Genomic DNA, 20,396 nt, shown 5'->3' on the forward strand with positions numbered 1-20,396 from the left:
TAAGAAAAAAAATTTACATTGGAGGGGTTTCGAAAAACACAGAAAAATGCACAGTAATAAGTGTACGGCCCCACAACAGCGCGTGGCTAGCGATTAAAATTTAATACTCTGCATAAGTTAACGTGCAGTAATTCCAATCAATCAAAATGTATCGAATGTTCCTTAATTGTCCCTAATGTAAGATATACGCATAAATAAAATTCCGTATTTCTCTTATACATAAAATATTGCAGTCAAATAACCGTCTATTATATATGTTTTTACATATTATGAATCTGCATGAAAAACTGAGCCTAACCCCAATTTTTCAGAATTTTTGGAGCCGCAGAACTATTTTTAATTTGCATTTTAAATTTATATGGGACTAAAAATTTGTTCTTATGCTGCATGGGCCAACTGTCATTGTATGAATGTTAGTGTCATTCTATCGATTGAAATGGCTTATTGTTTGCTGTATATAAATGTAAATAAAAGGTTTACAAACAAAATAAAAATATGTTGGAGATAAGCAAAGCATGCTCTTTATGTTAAACTATAAAAAACCTCATATTTTTCTTTGCTAAACAACCCAATTGCTACAAACGGTGTACCGGTTAAAATCCATTGAAGTCGATATTTACGCGGACGGTTGATTGTACTGCGTAAGTCAAAACCGGGTAAATTACAAAACCGCGTAAAATGACTTTATCAAAAATCGCTGTTTCGTATGCTCCGATTTTTTTTTCAAAACCACGTGAACAAAATCGGTTAAAAAACAGTATCAATACAAAACCCGCTTGAAAAGTACGAAAACTCCATAAACCGCGTGAAAAGCGAGCAAACTTGCGTTGCGTTAAATGGTTCAGTTATTCTACACTGGGGGATCTTTCTCTGTGCAAGAGACACTTGTTTTTGCCTTTCTCGTACAACTAAGTTGTACCGAAAGGCTATCATTTCACTCCGAAAACAAACTTTTGATAGAAGCCCCTGAGACCCATAGTATTATATACCAATCGACTCAGCTCGACGAGCTGAGCACATGTCTGTCTTTCCGTGTGTATGTATGTGTGTATGTGTGTGTGTGTGTATGTGTGGTGTGCACAAAAGCTATACAAAACATTAGACAACTTTTCGTATAGTAATCCTTAATTGATTTTCTCGCCACAGGTTTCATTCGACAGGGGACAAAGCCTTGTTGATCACTATTGAATTTTATAACGATCGGTCGTTGCGTTTGAAAGTTATGAAAAAATGGTACATCGGACCATATATACTCCATATAAGGTTGGTGTCTCAACTAAATGCGAGAAAGGCACCACCAACGCTAGGTGGATTAATCTGGGTTTTTTGTTTATGTATTATTATGTACGTAACAACGCAAAAATTGAATAAAATGTCTTATTTCTAGACAGAAAATCTGTCAAGAGAACAAAGAAATTATTAATTAAAAAGTGCTCTTTTCAGAATAATATTTCAAATTTGTCCGCTGCTATTGCTCCTCCACGCAGATGGACAACCAGAAGATGCGAAATAACTTACTTTCGGGACCAATGTTGTGTCGTGCACAGAGCCTAAAGTGTATGCGTTGTCACACTTTTGTCGCAGATGTGTGCTCTAACAAGACATACAACAAAAGCAAATTGTCGCGGTTGGAAAAAGTTGTCACCTGGTCGTGGGGATCCAGTCGTGCGACGGAAAACTGGAAGTTGACAAGTTTTTTTTACTGACAATGTTTTTATGTACCTTGTCAGGTGTCACTGACAAACGCGACAATCAAAATCCGTACAGCTATTTTTTAACTAAATATTTAAGTTGAAGCAGTCTGATTGACTAAACTACCACTGTAAATAGTTCAATACGCACCTTGAGAAGCGATCCCTTCGATTTGTATTCCGCTTATCTTATGTGATGATTCGCAATTAGCAATTAAAACACAGTTACTTTAGGTGCAATTATGCTCTATCCGAAAACAAAATGGCGACAAAACTCCGTGTTTGGTGGGTGGCGATTTGTATTTGATTTTTGTTGTTTTAATTTCAAAGCCTTTTTTCCATTTATATGCCCTAAAAGCTTACTGCCAAGTATCTGAACAGGATAAAATAAATTATTTCTACATTAATTATCTTCAATCCCCTTTAATTTATTGATATCTCATGAGGTGGACGGATTTCGGTGCTGTACGGATTTCGGTCCCGCACAGTACACCTTCATTTTCACCGTTCAACAAATCTTCGAAGTGCTCCTTCCACCTGGCTGCCACCATAGTCTTGTCTGTCAGCAAATTCCCCTCTCGGTCATTGTACATGGCGGGCACTGGCGCAGTCTTATGCCGTGCGCCATTGACAGTTGCGTAAAACCTCCGCATATCGTTTCTATCCATGTTCTCCTGCGCTTCAGCTATCACACTCTCTTCGTGTTGCCTTTTTTCTGCGGTGGATTCGTTTCTCTTCTGCCCCTGTTGGAACTAGTACGACCCATACTAGCATTCGACTCCTAGCAACATTTTTTCTCGTCCGTCACTCGCTGGCAGTCCTCATCAAACTTCGTTGGCGTCGTTATGCAGTGCCTAACACTTCCTGCGCTGTTGTAGTCACAGCTTCGTGGAAAATATCCCAAAATCTGTTGATGTCGCCAAATCCGGTGGCATCTCCTATCCGCTCGTCCAGCTTCTGGTGGTACTGTCCAGCAACTGTTGGAGTGATGGATATTGACACGCATCGTTCTGTTGTTGCGTGAATTCGTGACGCTGGAAAGCCGCGCTCAAATTTTTGCAACTACAAGATAGTGATCCGAGTTGATGTTCGGACCTCTGAAGGACCTTACATCTGTAACATCCAAGAAATCTTTTTTTTTTTCAGAATCGTTGTGCTTTATTCGTTGCCGGGTCTGTTGCCGTTGAATCCATCTGTGTGCTTTACTTTAGCCTTTCTTGATTACTGTAGAAACTTCGGTAGGCTACCTAACCAAGGTTGCGCTACCTATATCTTGTTGAAGGGCTCGGGCGATGGTCAGCCGTCCATAACATGGGGAACAGACGCGGTTGTGAGCCGCTCCTAACACGGACGCTCGATCACATTTGCACCTCCGGAGAGGAGCAAATTCCCCTTCCCTGTCAGCCATAGACCATAGTTCCCACCGGGGTTGGTTACCCGATCTTCCCTAAAGTTGCTCGTATGCCGGCAAGCGCCACGAGGAGGTAGGGATAGGAGTTGCTGGGTAAGGGGCTATGGACCGCAAAATGGGGTCTAATTCATTCCTTCAGGTACGCGAAGTACCAATGGTACGCTTTACCCAGCATTTGCCGTGCCAATTTTCTTACAAAAATTGCGAAGAATTTCCCATTGACTCGAATTCTGGACAGTCTTCTTCTTCTATAGATCTACATTCTAACTGGAACTTGGCCTGCTTTTCAACAGGGTGTCGCAGTTAATAACTGTGGAAGTGCTTAATGAACACTAAGCTGCGAGGCGGCTCTGTCCCAGTGTGGGAATGTAATGCCAATAAGAAGAAGAAGGAAATCCTGGGCAGGAAATGTATTCGAATACTAAGAATTTGAACAGGGCTCTACCTTAATTCTGAACAGGCTTCTCCTCGAAACCAGGACGGGATCCTGCACGAATTTACAACAGGATTTTGCTTGAACTTAAGGCAGTGTTGTGCTTGAATCTTGAACGGGATTCGTAATATGCTTGAATTCTTGACAGGATTATGCTCGAACCCGAATCCGAAATCGAATATCAAAAGGATTTTGCTTGAATCCTGGGTAGGATGCTGCTCAAATTCTGTTACAGGGCAAGATTCTGCTTGAAACCTAGAAGGGATTCAGTTCGAACCTTTGGACAGGATTCTATTCGCATACTGAATAGGATACTACTCAAATCCTTTACGTGAACCATGGAATGTTTTCTATTCAAATCCTGGATAGGATTCCGATCAACTCCTGGACATGATTTTGCTGAAATATTGGACAAGATTCTGCTTGAATTCTGGACAAAATTTACTCGAATCCTGGTCAGGTTTCTGCGCGAACCCGGAAAAGGATTGTGCTCAAACTCCAAGCGGGATTTGGCTCATATCTTGAACAGGATTCTGCTCGAATCCTAAACAAGATATTTTTCGATGCCTGGAAAAATTCTGTCCAAAACCTGCAAAAAGGAATTATTATCTATGCCAATCTTTCCTTAATCCTTATGCTGATTTAGGACTAAACACTGTTCATTAATCTAAAACAGTTCTCCAGTACAGCGTGATAGCACCAGTACCATGTGATAGAATCAAGATGTTAGCAACAAATGACCAGAGATTGTTGAGTTGTCTGCCTGGAATTAAATATAATTGCCCACACTCGACTACAGTCGTCAAAGGCTCCAGACAAAACTTGGTATCGCTTTCAAAAGCATCTTCTTTGGGAATGCATGAGCTGCAACGAAATGCTATTGGCTCCTACTTGCCGGAGATTTCCAGGATGGTCTCAGAAACCTTTGCTCACAGGCTACCCTGAGAATCTAAATGATTCTTGAGCTTGACCGACTCAAATCAGGAACAGGATTCTGCTCCAATCCTGGATAGGCTGCCACCCAGTTTTGGAATTTTTACCCATGAAAGGAAAAGTCGAAATTCTAATTTTTGTTTTGATGCCGAATGACTTAAAAATGCATGAAACGTCGAGATCTGATGTAATTAAAAATAAAAATAAAAATATCCCCCTATGCAAAATTTGAGCTAAATCGGACATGATTTAGAGGTGCTCAAAATTAATCAAAAAAACTTTTTTTCTCACAAGGGGTAATTTTTTTTAGTGTTTTTCGATGCCAAAGGACTCAAAATGCTAAAAATGAGAATTATTTTTTTGAAAAAAAAACGACTGTTTTGAAACTTCGAAAAATTTCTTCGATTTTTCATCGAATTTAAAAACCGGACGTTACGCAAACATTTCCTAAGCCCTCAAATATGCCCCTATGCAAAATTTGAGCTACATCGAACATGATTTCAGGGTGCTCAAAATCTTGCTAACAAAATTTTGAATTTTATGTAACTTGATCTTTACACGTTGTGTTTTGAATTCATGCGGTACCACGTAATAATAACCGCGTAAAAATAAACCTCAGTGTAATAAATATTGCCTAGCAATCTGATAATTTTCTCCGTAAATCTGATCTCAAAAGTTTTCAAAGTTACAAAAAATTCAAAACATTGATATTTAAATTCGATGAAAAATTGTTTTCACCTGAAGATTTTTTCTCAAAGCCGATTATTTTTCAAAAAAAAAAAAAAATCTCAAGGTTTCATGCATTTTGAGTCCTTTGGCATAAAAAAAAAACAAAAACATTATTTCCCCCATGTGAGATTTTTTTTTGATTAATTTTGAGCACCCCTAAATCATGTCCGATTTAGATCTTATTTTGCATCCATAGGGGAATATTTTTGGCTACGAAAACGTTTGCGTATCGTCCGGTGTTAAAATTCGATGAAAAAATTTTTCATCATCTGGAAAAATTTCTCCCAAAAATGTTCCAAGAGAAAAAACCGTTTTTTTTCAATTTTTGCCTTTCTCGTATACAAAGTATACGTAAAGGCTATATGTTCGCTCCAAAAACAAACTTTTTATAGGAGGCTCGGAGACCCATAGTGTTATATACCGATCGACTCAGCTCGACGAATCGAGGTGATGTCTGTGGGTGTGTATGTGTGTGTGTATGTGTGTGTGTGTGTGTATGTGCCCAAAAGTTCGCAAAAAGTCTAGCCCATTTTTCAGGCACTTACCCTTAACAGATTTGCTTGCAACAACGCAACAATGCATTCAACGCAGAATCCTGTCCCATTATTTCCTATTGAAAATTTGCCGGTTCGGACTATGGGCTCAGAAGTTATGGTCAAAATACTTTTTTTTTTGGACAACAACGAGTGGAAAAGTCTAGCCCATTTTTCAGGCACTTACCCTTAACGCTGATTGATCAACTGTTCAAAACGACATTTTTTTATGGATGGCTCCGTGAATCTGTACATAGTGGTGGTGCAGGCGTTGACAATTCTCGATTCACTGCTTTATATACAGTGTGTAGAAGTTCCATGGAGCTTGTGCTAAGCTTGCGTCCGGTTGTCGAACGGTTAGAATTGAGAGCGGTTCTGCAGTACAAAGGTTACTGGGAACAAGGAATAGCACAATAGTTGCAAACTTGCCTGATGGACGATTTTTAAAGATCCCCTCTCCGGAGTCAAGTACAGGGTCGTGGCTGTAGGTCTCTGACGGGATGGACTAGACTGTGTTAAGGGGATTGGGATATCCCATGATACTAGCGGAAAGTGGGCGTCCCTAGTCTAGGTGAAATGTTGAAGGGAGTTACTAAATTTGTTGAATGAGTTTAATATTTGCTTCGTGTGTTTAGATAGAAGAGAAGAATCCATGTTAATAATATTTCCACCAAATTTTCCTTTTATTCGATCTTTTTGGATTCGAGAGGAACCGTCAAGCCTTGACCTCTAGTGATTTATTAGTAAATAAGACTTCGAATTCCGACTACCCATCTAACTTTCTACGTTGTTACATAGTCCTATTCGAGAATAATCATAAAATCAGTAAAATTGCATAGCGAAACTACGACACAGCCTTTGTAACAGGAATAAAAAAACTATTAGTAGACGACTTTCACTGTCTGAAAACCATGTTCACCTCTGCATCTCCACCAAGATGTACGGGAGGAGAACCCGCTTCAATCTTCGTTTGATATAGACTTACTCTGATAAGCTATACGGCTTGGATTCCTATAAAATAATTTCACCAATAAACCCCGAATTCGCAACAAGATACAACACAATATCAATTAATCGGAACATGCCTTGTTTTCGACGGAAATTCAGACTTCTACCGTAGGTAGCAGAACATACACTTGGAACTCACATCGTTCCTACTATGCAAATCGAATACCGAAAATACAAAATAAAGGAAGATGATTAATGATAGATGCGCAAAATAGTAAATGAGCAGCAAAAAATGAGAAATGAAACAGAACTAGTGAGAACGAGACGAGCTGAAAGTCTGAAAGTCTCGCTAATAAAGACAAAAAAACTAGTGAGAAAGATAAAAAACTTACCAATGAGAAAAAATATTCCTCAAATTATTGTCGAAAATATTCAAATTTCAATAAAATAACTGAGTTATCAGATAAAACAACTGAAGAATGAAATAACGTAAAAACCAGAGTTCCCCTCATCGTCAAACGGGTGTCTCGGTTTTCAAATTAATCACCATAAAATATCCCACTCATAAAATCAAAAAACTTAATGAAGATGAGAAAATATGTTCATGATCGATTTAATCTCGCATCCATCTTGTTGGATTTATTGAAACAAAGTGCGCTCTACTCAAATTCATATTCACAGTAGCTGCCTTTAATGGTCCTCTTTCACCAACAGTCATCCAGCTGTGCCTGCTTCGCTATCTAACGTCAATAGTGACAAAAGTGGCAACCACCTCAGTCAGTAGCTGCCAGCCAAGCCCAGCGTAACACGGCAGTATAAATTACACGTCAAGTGGTCAAGCGCTATTTAAATGAGCAGATAATTCACTCACCATTTTATTTGCACACGCAAACGATTCGTCGGTTTTACTGCGCCCCTACAACTGTTATTGTCGTTGTTATTTTCATTACTTTTTTTTCTCGCTTCTCCACTACTTATGCATTAGATGTCCTTCTTTCCTTCCCTCTGTGCGATCGATGGTACACTTTTCTTCGGTACACAATCCATTCACGGTCTGATTTTCTACTCTCATCCGACTCAGTCAACCGGCACCACAAATGAATTGAGCCCCTGCTCTGTTCAATTGCATGGAGCGGCCCGAATTCCCGATTAATCGCGTAATCGATTCTAAATTTATCACCCCCTTGGAAGGGTCAGGTCACCACTCACCGACATGTGATGTATTATCTCGACGAGTCGACTCCGACCGAACAAAACGACCGCCGTAAACCATTTCGAGAATAATTGACACCGCACGGTAGTGTTTACAAATGTTGATGGCAGCCATTCGATGGTAATGGTAATCGAGAGATTGTTTACGACGTGCTGCCACAGAAATGGGAGGGTTGTTTAGTCAGACGCACATCGCTCTCCGACAGGGTGACACGTAACGAGAAGCGCAGTTTAGTGTGGAAATGGTCGGATAATAGGTGCGGCAATGAATTTGGCAACGAGGTAAAAAATCAAAGTATTTATGGCAACACTTTCCCTTGTCAGCATGTTTATTTTGTAATACAAACCGAAATGTAAACATCAATACAATCGCTGTTGGCAGATCGACAGAATAAGGGAAGATCCATTAATTACGTAACGCAAAAATAGGGAATTTTCAACCCCCCCTCCCCCCTATGTCACACTTTTTGTATGAAGCGTCTGAATTTTTTGTATGAGTTGTCACACTTCACTGGACCCCCCCTCCCCCCTCTAAGCGTTACGTAATTTGTGGACGTTCCCTAATGACTTTAAAAGTTATTGACTGTCAGGCTTGGGGAATCGAAACATCGTGTATCTGCTGATCTCTCATTTTAGCATTTTCAGATAAAACGTCACACAGTCAAGTAAGTGGACATGCAGTCAGATCAGAGTCGCACATCAACGGCAATGATTCAGCTGAGGCGGACGATCGCAGAATGATGGAAACAAAGCAGCATTGGTTTGACACAGATTGGAAATAGGGAGGGGAACAAAAATACAACGCAAAAATAGCAACATCAGTACCCCTCTCGTAGTAGCGCAGTCGGCTGGGCTCTGTGAGTTGGTTTCTGCTGTTGCACTGGAAACGAAGGCCTGAGTAATGAGATCTTTTTTTTTTGCGAATTGAATTCAAAACACGATCAGTGAAAGTCAAACAGTGGTTGTTTAGACGCGAAACACCAGCGTAACTTGATTGTAAAATTATGATAGGGTAACTAAAATTCCTGAACAAGATTCTTTTCAAATTGTGATCAAATTCCGTTGAATTTCTCAACAGAACTCCGTTCTAATCCAGGGTACAAGATTCTGTTTGAGTTCCATAATGGGTTGTGTTTGAATCTTGAATAGGATTCTGTTCGAATTCGAAGATTGATTCTGTTCTAATTCCGAGCAAGATTCTGCTCGTCTTAGACATTGAAGACATTCTACCAAAATAGCTTCAATAATTTTCTGAAGATTCTAATCCAATCCCGAACAGAAGGCTGTTTGAATCACAAACAGAATCCCATACGGAATGCTTCTTGAATTCCGCTGTTTAAATTCATATTCGAATTCCGATCAGGATTCTGTTTGAATCCTGAATAGGATTTGATGTGAATGCAGATTAAGATTGTGTTCGAATTGTAAATTAGTTTGTTCTCCTGAAATCCTGAACAGGAGTCTGTTCGATTCGAAAGGGAGGAAAGGGATTATAAACGTATCCCGAAAAGGATTCTTTTCGAATCCGGAGCTGCATTATGTTCGAAACCCCCAAACAAGATTTTGTTTGAATTCTGAACAGTATTCTGTACGAATCGCAAACAGCATTCTGTTTAATTCCCGATTAGAACACGTGTTAGATTAGACACATTAGAACACGTTTAAATTCGAATCCCGAAGGGATTCTTTCGATTCCCAAACAGTTCTAATCATGAACAGAATGCTGATCGAATCCAGAACATAATGCTCTTTGAATCCCGAACAGAATGCTTTTCGAATCCCGAACAAAATGCTGTTCGAATGACGAACGGAATCCTGTTCAAATCCTGAATAAGATTATGTTCGAATCCTGAACAGGATTCTGTTCGAATCCTGAACAGGATTCTGTTCGAATCCTGAACAGTATTCTGGTCAAATCCTGAACAGAATTCTTGTCGAATATTGAACAGGATTCTGGTCGAATCCTGAACCGGATTCTGTTCGAATCCTGAACAGGATTCTGTTCGGATTCTGATCGAATCCTGAACAGAATTCTGTTCGAATCCTGAACAGGATACTGTTCGAATCCTGAAAAAGATTCTGTTCGAATCTAGAACAGGATTCTGTTCGAATCCTGAACAGGATTCTGGTCGAATCCTGAACCGGATTCTGTTCGGATTCTGATCGAATCCTGAACAGAATTCTGTTCGAATCCTGAACAGGATACTGTTCGAATCCTGAAAAAGATTCTGTTCGAATCTAGAACAGGATTCTGTTCGAATCCTGAACAGGATTCTGGTCGAATCCTGTTTCTGTTCGACTCCTGAACAGGATTCTGTTCGAATCCTGAACAGGATTCTGTTCGAATCCTGAACAGGATGCTGTTCGAATCCTGAACAGGATTCTGTTCAAATCCTGAACAGGATTCTGTTCGAATCCTAAACGGGATTCTATTCGAATCCTAAACAGGATTCTGTTCGAACCCTGAATAGGATTCTGCTCGAATCCTAAGCAGTATTCTGCTCGAATCCAGAGCAGGATTCTGCTCGAATCCAGAGCAGGATTCTGCTCGAATCCAGAGCAGGATTCTGCTCGAATCCAGAACAGGATTCTGCTCGAATCCAGAGCAGGATTCTGCTCGAATCCTGGGCAGGATTCTGCTCGAATCCTGGGCAGGATTCTGCTCGAATCCTGAGCAGGATTCTGCTCGAATCCTGAGCAGGATTCTGCTCGAATCCTGAGCAGGATTCTGCTCGAATCCTGAGCAGGATTCTGCTCGAATCCTGAGCAGGATTCTGCTCGAATCCTGAGCAGGATTCTGCTCGAATCCTGAGCAGGATTCTGCTCGAATCCTGAGCAGGATTCTGCTCGAATCCTGAGCAGGATTCTGCTCGAATCCTGAGCAGGATTCTGCTCGAATCCTGAGCAGGATTCTGCTCGAATCCTGAGCAAGAATTCTGCTCGAATCCTAAGCAAGAATCTGCTCGAATCCTGAGCAGGATTCGGCTCGAATCTTGAGCAGGATTCTGCTCGAATCCTGAGTAGGATTCTGCTTGGATTTTTAGCATTATTCTGCTCGAATTCTGAGCAGGATTCTGCTCGAATTCTGAGCAGGATTCTGCTCGAATTATGAGCAGGATTCTGCTCGAATTCTGAGCAGGATTCCGCTCGAATTCTGAGCAGGATTTTGCTCGAATTCTGAGCATGATTCTGCTCAAATTATGAGCAGGATTCTGCTCGAATTCTGAGCAGGATTCTGCTCGAATTCTGAGCAGGATTCTGCTCGAATTATGAGCAGGATTCTGCTCGAATCCTGAGCAGAATTCTGCTCGAATACTGAGTAGGATTCTGCTCGAATTCTGCTTGAATACAATGCAGGATTTTGTTCGAACCCTGAGCCGGATTCTGCTCAAATTCTGAGTAGGATTCTGCTCGACTCCAGAGCTGCTGGAATCCTCAATAGGGTTCTGCTCGAATTATGAACATTACTTTGTGCAAATGCTGGACAAAAATCTGTACAAATTTTAAACAGGATTACGCTCGAATTCTGACAAGGATTTTGAACGAATGATGGACAGAATTCTGTTCAAATCCTGGACAGGATTTCAATTACTGTTCGAATCGTAGATAGGATTCGTCTCAAATCCTTCTCGAAAACTGAATAGTATTCTGGTCGAATTTGGAAAAGGATTTAGTTCGAATCTTGGACAAAATTCTGCTTGAATTCTAGACAGGATTTTGCATAAATGCTGAACAGGATTCTGCTCGAATCCTGAATATGATTCTGTTAGTTGTTTGTGAAACTGAATCAAAGCATTAGCAACAATAATCTTTAAATTGGATTCGTACAGGTCAATCCTATATAACGCCATCAGTATGCTATTTGCTTTAAGATCCCCCATGGCTCTTCTTTCTGACTACATATCTTGCTTAGTACCTCCCTTATGGTTCCATTATTTTTTTCGCGGATTTTTTTTTAACTCCCTTCCAAAGTCTTTCGAAAACCTTTCATATTGATTGAAAAACTACCTAAAACCGTACAACGGTTTGACATCATCATTGAGTTTTAAAACTGCGAACGAATAATTGGCCAGCTTCATCTGCAAGTCTCTATCTCACATGTGACGATTATCGCATTATGAGGTGGTTGGTGACCTCCCGCACACCCCTCCACCCCTTCTCTGACCACTCTCCGTTGGGGTCCTCTGACCAACCATCAAGTAACCAAACCACGTACATAATACCTACTTGCCGGTGGTTAGAGCTTTCGGAGAGCACGCGGGGCGCAATGTTGCCACATTTCAACTTACATCGCGCGCACAAAAACGCACCGAGGAGGAGGCGACGAGGTTTGCTTTCCTTAACGAGAGCAGCACACCCAGCCCCTCCCCCGCGCGACCCCCTTCAAACGATGCGATCGGTCATGTTGTGCGGAGAATTGCGCACGAACGAAACGACGCGACGCACGTCTAAAAGTTTATTATTGCGTTTGAGAGTGCGTGGTGCGCGAACTTTGCAGAATGCTTTTTAGGCTTGGAGTGTAAGCCCTGCCGGCCGAAGAAACGTGAAGCAACAGAATCTGTTAGTACTTTAATGGTCCCGGCCCGTTTTATTGAAAAGAGTTAATTGAGCTATGAGTAGCCAGCTGATCAGAAAATTATATGGAAATAATGAGGGAGGATTATTGACCCAATTCTTTGAAACAGCATAACTTTTTACTTAACGCCCAACTCGACTAGCATAATAAGTTCCACGGCTTTTTAAATCTCACAAAAATCAATTCTTTAATTCTTCAATTTTGAATTTTTAAATCCTTAAACTCTAAAATTTTGCAATTCTTCAATTCCTCAGTTCTTCATTTCTGCAATTTCCAATCTTCAAATCTTCCATTCTTCAATGCTCTTCAATTCTTTTATTCATTATTTCTTCAGTTATTTTATCCATTATTCCTTCAATTCTTCAAATCGTCATTTCTTCAATTCGTCATTCCTTCAGTTATCCAAATCTTCAATTCTTCAATTTCTAGATTCTTGTATTCTGCAAATTTTTAATTCTTCAACTTTTCAATTTTTCAATTCTCCAAATCTTCGAATCTACAAATCTACAATTTTTCAATTCTTATATTGCTTGAATCCTGAGCAGGATCTGTTCCAATCCTGAGTAGGATTTTACTCGAATCCTGAGCAGGATTTGGCTCGAATCCTGAATAGAATTCTGAGTAAATTTGTTCGAATCGTGAGCAGGATTCTGTTCGAATCCTGAATAAATTTGTTCGAATCCTGAGCAGGATTCTGCTCGAATCCTATGCATGATTCTGCTCGAATCCTATGCATGATTCTGCTCGAATCTTGAGCATAATTCTGCTCGAATCCTGACCATGATTCTGCCCTAATCCTATGCATGATTCTGCTCGAATCCTGAGCATGATTCTGCTCGAATCCTGAGCATGATTCTGCTCGAATCCTGAGCATGATTCTGCCCGAATCCTGACAAGGATTCTGCACGAATCCAGAGTAGGACTCTGCTCAAATCCAGAGTAGGATTCTGTTCGAATCCAGAGTAGGATTCTGTTCGAATCCTGAACAGGATTCTGTTCGAATCCTGAACAGGTTTCTGTTCGAATCCTGAACAGGATTCTGTCCTATTCTTGAACAGGATTCTGCCCGAATCTTGAACAGGATTCTGCTCGAATCCTATGCATGATTCTGCTCAAATCTAAGCAGGATTCTGCTCGAATTATGAGCAGGATTCTGCTCGAATTCTGAGTAGGATTCTGCTTGAATCCTGAACAGGATTCTGCACAAATCTTAAACAGGATTCTGCTCGAGTCCTGAGCAGGATTCTGCTCGAATCCTGAGCAGGATTCTGCTGGAATCCTGAGCAGGATTCTGCTCGAATCCTGAGCAGGATTCTGCTCGAATCCTGAGCAGGATTCTGCTCGAATCCTGAGCAGGATTCTGCTCGAATCCTGAGCAGGATTCTGCTCGAATCCTGAGCAGGATTCTGCTCGAATCCTGAGCAGGCTTCTGCTCGATTCCTGAGCAGGATTCTGCTCGAATCTTGAGCAGGATTCTGCTCGAATCCTGAGCAGGATTCTGCTCGAATCCTGAGCAGGATTCTGCTCGAATCCTGAGCAGGAATCTGTTCGAATCTCGAATTCTGTATTTCTTTGATTCTTCAATACTTAAATTCATCAATTCTTATTTCTTCAATTCACCAATTCTTAAATTCTTCAATGTCCGCAACTCTTCAATTCTTCAATCCACCAAATCTTCAATTCATCAATTCTTCAATTCTTCAACTCTTCAGTTCTTCGATCATTCAACTCTTCAATTTAATTATTCAATTCTACAATTCTCCAATTTTTCAATTACTAAGATCTTCAATTCTTCAAATCTTCAATTTTCCAATTCTCCAATTCAATTCTTTACTTCTCCAATTCTTCAATCCTCCAATTCTTCAATTCGGCTCGAATCCTGAGCAAGATTCTGTACAAATCCTAAACAGGATTCTTTTCGACTCCTGAACAGGATTCTGTTCGAATCCTGAGTAAATTTGTTCGAATCGTGAGCAGGATTTTGTTCGAATCCTGAATAATTTTTTTTCCAATCCTGAGCAGGATTCTGCTCGAATCTTGAGCATGATTCTGCTCGAATCTTGAGCATGATTCTGCTCGAATCTTGAGCATGATTCTGCTCGAATCCTGAGCATGATTCTGCTCGAATCCTGAGCAGGATTCTGTTTGAATCATGAACATGGTTCTGGTCGAATCCTGAACAGGATTTTTGTCGAATCTTGAACAGGATTTTTGTCGAATCTTGAACAGGATTTTGGTCGAATCCTGAACAGGATTCTGTTCGAATCCTGAGCAGGATTCTTTTCGACTCCTGAACAGGATTTTGGTCAAATTCTGAACAGGTTTTTGGTCGACTTCTGAACAGGATGCTGGTCGAATTCTGAACAGGATTCTGTTCAAATCCTGAGCAGGATTCTGCTCGAATTCTGACCAGGATTCTGGTCGAATCCTGAGCAGGATTCTGGTCGAATCCTGAGCAGGATTCTGGTCGAATCCTGAGCAGGATTCTGGTCGAATCCTGAGCAGGATTCTGGTCGAATCCTGAGCAGGATTCTGGTCGAATCCTGAGCAGGATTCTTTTCGACTCCTGAACAAGATTCTGTTCAAATCCTGAGCAGGGTTCTGCTCGATTCCTGGGCAGGATTCTGCTCGAATCCTGAGGAGGATTTTGCTCGAATCCTGAGCAGAATTCTGCTCGATTCCTGGGCAGGATTCTGCTCGAATCCTGAGGAGGATTTTGCTCGAATCCTGAGCAGAATTCTGCTCGAATCCTGAGGAGGATTTCGCTCAAATCCTGACCAGGGTTCTGCTCAAATCCTGAGCAGGATTCTGCTCGAATCCTGACCAGGGTTCTGCTCGAATCCTGAGCAGGATTCTGCTCGAATCCTGAGCAGGATTCTGCTCGAATCCTGAGCAGGATTCTGCTCGAATCCTGAGCAGGATTCTGCTCGAATCCTGAGCAGGATTCTGCTCGAATCCTGAGCAGGATTCTGCTCGAATCCTGAGCAGGATTCTGCTCGAATCCTGAGCAGGATTCTGCTCGAATCCTGAGCAGGATTCTGCTCGAATCCTGAGCAGGATTCTGCTCGAATCCTGAGCAGGATTCTGCTCGAATCCTGAGCAGGATTCTGCTCGAATCCTGAGCAGGATTCTGCTCGAATCCTGATCAGGATTCTGCTCGAATCCTGAGCAGGATTCTGCTTGAATCCTGAGCAGGATTCTGCTCGAATTCTGAGCAGGATTTTGCTCGAATCCTGAGCAGGATTCTGCTCGAATCCTGAGCAGGATTCTGCTCGAATTCTGAGCAGGATTCTGCTCGAATCCTGAGCAGGATTCTGCTCGAATCCTGAGCAGGATTCTAATCGAATCCTGAGCAGGATTCTGTTCGAATGCTGAGCAGGATTCTGTTCGAATGCTGAGCAGGAATCTGCTCGAATCTCGAATTGTTTTTCAATCATTTAAATTTTCAATTCATCAAATTTTTAATTTTTCAGTTCTTCATTTTTTTTAATTCTTCAAATCTTTTATTCTGCAAATCTTCAATCTGCAATTGTTCATTTTTTCAATTTTAAAATTGTTCGATTCTGCATTTTTGTAATTCCTAGCCACAAAAAAAAATCTTTTATTTTTCAATTCTTCAACTCATCAATTCTAAAACTCATAAATTCTTCAATTCTTCAAATATTCAATTTTTAAATTCTTCGATTCTAAATTCCACAATTCTTCAATTCTTTAAATTTCCAATTCTTCAATGCTTTAATTCTTTAATACTTCAATTCTTCAATTCTAAAATTCTTCAGCTAATTAATTTTACAATTCTTCAATTATTCAATTCAATATTTAATTCATTTATTTAATTCTTCGAATCTTAAATTCTTTAACTCTCCAATTCTTCAATCATTTAAATTTTTAATTCTTCAATTAATAAATTCTTTAATTTTATAATACTTCAATTCTACCATTCTTCCAATTCTCGATTCTTAAATTATTTGATTCATCAATTCTTTAATTCTGCAATCCTTTAACTCATAAATTTTTCAATTCTTCACTTCTTGAAATCTTCAATTCTTCACTTCTCCTATTTCTCAATTTTTCAATTTTTTAATTCTTCAATTTTTCAATTCTTCAAATCTTCTATTCTTCAATTCTCCAATTTTTAGATTCTTCAATTCTTCAATTTTTTTAAATATCCTTTTTATTTCATAAATTCTTCCTTTCTTCATTTGCCCAATTCTTCAAATCTTTTATTCTTTGAAGTTGGCAACACTATAACCGATACGAGCTGTACCCAGGACGTGTGAAATTCCGCCGATAAATCGAATCAACATCATAATAAATTTACGATTACGAACGTTACTATTAGCAGCCAATCGCCGTTCGAAGTCATCATCAATTATCGCCACATCAACATCACAATATAATTGAGAATAAAATCAGTACGCGCGTTCGGTCTTGGGCGCACTGTTGCCAAACTGTCCGCCCACCGTTCGACGGTCGTCGTCGTCGTTTTTTGACTCATCGAGTGAGTGACATGTTGTGACATCTTTCGCACATTCATACGCCCGTTCAGTTCGGCCCGATCGATCATCGCCCAAAATGATAATAATTTTCATCCGAGATCGGAGTCGGGATGACACATATCGTGTCTCTTCTTGCGTCGTTTATGCAGCAGACGCTGGCGGTCGCATTCGCACCTAATTTCAAGCAAATATAAATAGATGGGAATATTTAGAAATAGAATGCGGCGAGTGCGATTGTTTGGGCAGAAAATGGCGTGATTTGTGCTTAGGGAATGCGACGACACCATCATTGTCGCGTCACGCAATCGGCCCGCCATGTTTTGATGAACTACTTCTTGCGAAGAAGTCCAGCTAGCTAACTGTTGTGCTTTGATTTAGTAACAGCGCTTTTTAAAATGAAGTCCGAGAATGCCCAATGAGTTTGGGGATGCGAGGAAGAGAAGACGAGAGGATGGAGGAGAAAGGCTAATGATCATGACTTGGATTGAAGTGGATACGGAATGGAATATCACATTCCAATTGCTATCCAAAAGTATTTGTTAACCTGTGGAACAGGGTGCGGATGCTTAACAATTTTGAAGGAATCATAATTCATTGAGAAATTTTTCCTTCGAGGAGAGAATTCTATTCCCGAGGGAGAACTCACCATCTCTGTGAAAATCCGCCACGGAGTAATTTGTCAATCCCCCACGGGGTAATTTGTCAATCCCCAATGAGGTAATTTGACAATCCCCCATGGGGAAATTCGGCGATTCCCCAGAAGGAATTCTTTGCTAGTTGGATTTTATCTTTTAATTTTCAAGAAAAGTCTCGAGAAACATCTCTCTTTCAGGTAACACATCACACCCTAATGCATGTACCCCAGCTAATTGGCGAATGAATCTGACCACGACTGTAAATGCGGATTGTACTCCACTGACGTCGTACGTAAATATGGAAAGGCACAAAATGCCCCGAACAATGACGTACATTGCGTTGGCTTAGATACTGCGGGGCAGTACAGCATACATATTAAACAAAACATACTCTGAACTGAAAGGAAGTGAAAATTAGCACAAATCTCGTGCTGGTCCAGTTTAACCGATGCGACGGCGAGAGGGCCATTTTATAACGTGGAATTAGCTTGTTTCGTGTGCAGCACAGGTATTCATTTTCGACCGTCGCCGTCGATCTTTTGCTCATCTGCGGAATGCTGATGTCGGTGAAATCACCGGACAAAACAAACAGCACCACCGCAGCGATAACTAATAATAATCATACACTTAACAATATGGATGGCATGTAGCTGAACTGAACGTATTGTATAGTGATTCGACGAAGTGGTGGTGGTTTTCTGAACCCAACCGATCGATGGGTTGAGTTAAAGGTTGGGATGCCAGGGCAGTAGGGGGTGGAATGTTGTTCGATTTTATTGACTTTTAACTTTGTTTGAAACAAAGGCCGCTGAGAGTGCTCGTTTGTCGAGCGCCGAGAGCCTGCTGGTGGAAGGCCTTGATTGAATTGAATGGTGCAACAGATTTGTATTTAGAAACTGAAACGGAATGGCGGCAGATACGAAGCTACGAGTTACAATCACAGATTATTGAGTTGTGGTTGAATATTTAACAGGCACAGCGTTTCTGAAGCTATCAATATATTAAATTATTCATGAAACAACACGTTTCTTGATATTTTTGCAAATATCGCTAGATAAAACTAAATAAAGGAATTTGTAAGCATTTCCTCGAGAAGGAAAATACCAATTCCTGTAGGGGAATTTAGCAATTCCCGGAGGGGAATTTAGCAATTCCCGGAGGGGAATTTAGCAATTCCCGGAGGAATTTACTAATTCTGGAGGAATTACCAATTCCCGGAGGGAATTTACCAATTCCCGGAGGAATTTACCAATTCGGAGGGGAATTACCAATTCGGAGAATTTACCAATTCGGAGGAATTTACTAATTCCCGGAAGGAATTTACCAATTCGGAGGAATTTACCAATTCGGAGGAATTTACTAATTCGGAGGAATTTACCAATTCGGAGGAATTTACTAATTCGGAGGAATTTACCACCCCGGAGAATTTACCAATTCCCGGAGGGGAATTTACCAATTTACCAATTCCCGTAGGGGAATTTACCAATTTACCAATTCCCGGAGGGGAATTTACCAATTTACCAATTCCCGGAGGGGAATTTAGCAATTCCCGGAGGGGAATTTAGCAATTCCCGGAGGGGAATTTAGCAATTCCCGGAGGGGAATTTAGCAATTCCCGGAGGGGAATTTAGCAATTCCCGGAGGGGAATTTAGCAATTCCCGGAGGGGAATTTAGCAATTCCCGGAGGGGAATTTAGCAATTCCCGGAGGGGAATTTAGCAATTCCCGGAGGGGAATTTAGCAATTCCCGGAGGGGAATTTAGCAATTCCCGGAGGGGAATTTAGCAATTCCCAGAGGGGAATTTAGCAATTCCCGGAGGGGAATTTAGCAATTCCCGGAGGGGAATTTAGCAATTCCCGCAGAGGAATTTAGCAATTCCCGGAGAGGAATTTAGCAATTCCCGGAGGGGAATTCACTAATTACTGAAGGAAAAATTCATCAAATGTCAAAGGGAGGAAGTCAACAATTCCCGAAAGGAAAATTCGCCACTTTATTATTTTTTATGTGACGAATAAACGTAACAATCAAAACAAACATGTCAATCGTCTGCTACATGTATTCGATTTGTTTGGAATAGAAGTCACAATTTTATAAAATTCAGTGGAAATAAAATTACTCAGATGCTTTTAAATAAAAGAATCACTCTGATTCATTCTCAATTCTTAATTCTGCTTTAAGTAAACGTTCATAGGAGTTTCGGAATGTGAAGCCATATTTGATTTAAGTTTCGATTCTTCTCTTATTTCTATGAACCTTCCTTTCAACCGAAAACAATTTTGCCAGCATTGAGTTCCACAGCGATGGGGAAACTTTTTGACTTCTCGCCTAGCGCTCCCCCCACCGCCTGTCTCGATTTTGGTTCTCGGCTTCAATAGCAACACCATCCATAGGTAACCGACACTGTATAGAGACAGAAACCACACCAAACCATGAGCTCTCGACTATGCCATGAACCGAATACAACCCAGAACTAACAGTTGTTGATGATGTGGCGCATAGTTCAAAATGAAACGAATGAGAATACAACAGCAACAACAACAAAAGTGCAACGAACAGAACCTCATCTTGCAACGCAAACGAGCCGCAGCAGCAGCTCTCTATAGTCACCCAGTGTGTAGTGTACCGTCGTCATCGTCGACGGCGGTCGACTGTTTATGTGCCTCTGAAGCAACCATCATCGCCGCCCGGCGCAGTGCTTTTGTGAGTTTTCCTCCCAAGTTGGGCCCTCGCCATCATGGGCCCCAGGTACTGGCGCACCAACAACCCCGGGGAGGTCACTGACCGAACGGTCGACC

At 40.9% G+C, this 20,396-nt stretch overlaps 1 protein-coding gene across 4 annotated transcripts in view; it reads right to left on the reverse strand.

The window, feature by feature from the left end:
- The window catches only part of LOC134206497 (serine/threonine-protein kinase tousled-like 2), a 383,046-nt gene that overhangs the window by 262,599 nt on the left and 100,051 nt on the right, over nt 1-20,396 (reverse strand). Inside the window, exon 1 of one of the 4 annotated variants that reach the window (XM_062682228.1) lies at nt 7,550-7,570. The exons of the other annotated variants lie outside the window; for them this stretch is intronic. Within the exon in view, the coding sequence (XP_062538212.1) occupies nt 7,550-7,552 (3 nt within the window). The 5' untranslated portion in view covers nt 7,553-7,570. Of the gene's footprint in view, nt 1-7,549; nt 7,571-20,396 lie in introns of those variants that run through there. 4 annotated transcript variants of the gene reach the window in all.

The sequence above is a fragment of the Armigeres subalbatus genome, chromosome 1 (assembly GCF_024139115.2).
Source record: "Armigeres subalbatus isolate Guangzhou_Male chromosome 1, GZ_Asu_2, whole genome shotgun sequence".
NCBI lineage: Eukaryota > Metazoa > Arthropoda > Insecta > Diptera > Culicidae > Armigeres > Armigeres subalbatus.